General features: G+C 51.0%; 1 protein-coding gene across 1 annotated transcript in view; it reads left to right on the forward strand.

The window, feature by feature from the left end:
- LOC104982193 (patched domain-containing protein 3-like) overlaps positions 1-2,314 on the forward strand; it is a 66,316-nt gene extending 64,002 nt beyond the window's left edge. The window contains 1 exon segment of the mRNA XM_010831531.1: positions 1,919-2,314. Within this exon segment, the coding sequence (XP_010829833.1) occupies positions 1,919-2,314 (396 nt within the window).
- Positions 2,315-2,978: the final 664 nt, after the last annotated feature.

Genomic DNA, 2,978 nt, shown 5'->3' on the forward strand with positions numbered 1-2,978 from the left:
ACTCCAGTCGTGTCTGACTCTGTGCGACCCCATAGACGGCAGCCCACCAGGTTCCGCCGTCCCTGGGATTCTCCAGGCAAAAACACCGGAGCGGGTTGCCATTTCCTTCTCCAATGCATGAAAGTGAAAAGTGAAAGGGAAGTCGCTCAGTCGTGTCCGACTCCTAGCGACCCCATGGACTGCAGCCCACCAGGCTCCTCCGTCCGTGGGATTTTCCAGGCAAGAGTACTGGAGTGGGGTGCCATTGCCTTCTCCAGGATGCAATACTACACCTCTTGTATTTAGACAACAGCTTTGAAAAACTGTGTTCAAACAAAAACTAGCATAAAATAAAGCACAGTAGCTCTATTCTGGGTTAAAAATTGGTTAAAAACTGAAAGACATCAGAATGTTCTTCTGTAAATGAATTCATAAGCAAATTAGGGCACATATACATCAAGGGGAGCGGAATATGCCACCCCAAGTTGTGTCTTTTGACATCAGGATAATTCTGGACTGACATTTAAAAAACAGCAGATCCAGGAGAATGTTTGAAAATGCCCTTTTAGGAATTAAATTTACATTTATTATGGAAATCTCCACTTGTAAGGCTGTCTCCACCTGTGTACCAGAAATGGAAGGATAACTAAGCCTTAAGAGAAGCTAGTCCATGGAGATGGCCTGGATGTAAATCTGCATAGTATCCAGACCCCTGTTTACTGTGCTTTGCCTCCAAACCTCCCAAATCATTCCACCGCACCCCCTACAATATCTTTCTTTTGTTCTTAGCTAAAGATAGCACATAAATCACAGGCTTGGGCCATTTCAGGTTTTCCTAGGTACCTTACAAGCATATAGGGGGTATGCATGGTAATAAGCTTCTGTTTTCCTCCAGTTCATCTGCCTTTCATTGTGGGGGAAAGTCTCAATGAGGAAAAGAGAAATGTAAAGGGAACATTATTTTTCCTCCAAAACACATGCAACGGAAATATAACAGGATGAACCGTCAAACCAAGCAAAAATCATGGATGAATCTTACATGTATATTGCCAAGTGAAAGAATTCAGTCTACACACTAATGACCCCATTTATACGACATTCTGAAAAAGACAAAACAGACTTAGAAAAAGATTATGAGGTAGGAGGTTCAATATTCCATCTGATACATTACAGATGAAATGATTGGATGGCACCACCGACTAGATGGACATGAGTTTGAGTAAGCTCCGGGAGTTGGTGATGGACAGAGAAGCTTGGCGGGCTGCAGTTCATGGGGTCGCAAACAGTCAGACACAACTGAGTGACTGAACTGACATTACAGATTAATATCTACCACTGTGCATTTGTATAAACCCATAGATCTTTAAACCTCAATTAGTAAATCATAATCTATTCAAATTTAGTTATTTAGGACATGGGAGTGTCACAGAATGAAACATAGAATGCAGCAGAGTCTAAATGACTTAGAAATGCATGGAAAAAACTCACTCTTTGTTGCTGGCAGGGACTGCATAGGCTGACGAAAGCTGAAGCACCAGCAGGTCCTGAGGATCTTAGCGCAAAGAAAGCCAGAACTGGGAAGATAAAGGGGTACAGCAGGGCCCCCACCCCGTTCCAGTCCTCCTGCTTCCCAGCCTGCTCTCTGGGCCTGGAGGAGGGTCCTCTCCGACTGGTCCGGTGTGGACACATGGGCAGCGTCACTATGTGGTGACAGCCGGGCACACAGGGCCCCTGGGCCACATGCAGCCGCCCAGGGCTTCCAGGAGCCCATGTGCAAGCGCCGGGACAGACATCTGACACACAGACTCACCACCTAAAGTGGAAACACCTGGTTCCTGGGAATCTGGAACTTAGCTTTTTTAAGGCCCTTTCCTTGGCCCTCGCCCTTCTGGGCTGCTGTCTCCTCCTGACTCCTCCCCCTGAGACGTGTGGCTCACAGGAGCATCCCCAGGACCTGAGCTACTCAGCAGCTCCCACTGTGGTCCAGCCTCTCAGAGGGCCTGATCCACCGCCTGTTGTAAAAGGGGGAACTCGCCGTGGAAAGGCCCCTGCGCGACGGTCAGGAGACAGCTGCGCAGGGACGGCCAGGCCCACGCCGCCTTCTCCGCCTGCCCACGCCGCCAAGGCCGCCGGGTTCACGGGCTCTCTTCTCCTAGTAAGGGCTTCTGAGATCCCCTCGGTCCTTCTGAAGTGTTCTGGAACGCGAGTGCAGGAAGCTAGCACACACTTTCCGTATTCCGGTCCTGCAATGCGGCTCAAGCCTTTCCCCTTCACGACCGCACTGGCAGTGTCTGGAGTCACTTGGATCGTTTTTCCGTTTAGTTGCTCTGATTAACTCCAAGGACAGCACGCCTACACGCGTCTCTAACTGGAGCATGCACGGCCCCAGTTCCGGGCAAGAGCGACGCAAAACAGAGTGTCTGTGATACAGCTTCCTGGGGCATCATGTTTATTCCCGTGCTTTACAAGGACACCCATTCAGCCTGAACTAACCCCACAATGTCCCAAAGCCGAAACACCAATGGTCCTGAGGAGACCCATCTCCTGTCAGCCTGAAGTGAACCCCACAGTGTCCCAAGGCCAAAGCCTGAGCAGGTCCTGAGGAGGCCAGACTCCCTGTCTTTCTGAACTGAGTCTCACAATGTCCCAAAGCTGAAGCCCCAGCGGGTCCTGAGGAGCCCAGACTCCCTTCAGCCTGAACTGAACCCCACAACGTCCCAAAGCTGAAGCCCCAGCGGGTCCTGAGGAGACCAGAGATTCCCGTCAGCCTGAACTGAACCCCACAACGTCCCAAAGCTGAAACCCCAGTGGGTCCTGAGGAGACCAGACTCCAGTCAGCAGCCACAGGCAGCCAGGTGCTCAGGCAGAGCGGGAATTCCGCTTGGGGTCTGGGTGGTCGAGGAGGCGGGCTCCTCGCTCCCTGCCAGCCAATGGGAACTGCAGATCAAGCCTCCCTCACTCACGCTGCTGCTGCTGCTGCTGCTGCTGCTGCTGCTGCT

Source organism: Bison bison, unplaced genomic scaffold (assembly GCF_000754665.1).
Source record: "Bison bison bison isolate TAMUID 2011002044 unplaced genomic scaffold, Bison_UMD1.0 scf7180017864527, whole genome shotgun sequence".
NCBI lineage: Eukaryota > Metazoa > Chordata > Mammalia > Artiodactyla > Bovidae > Bison > Bison bison.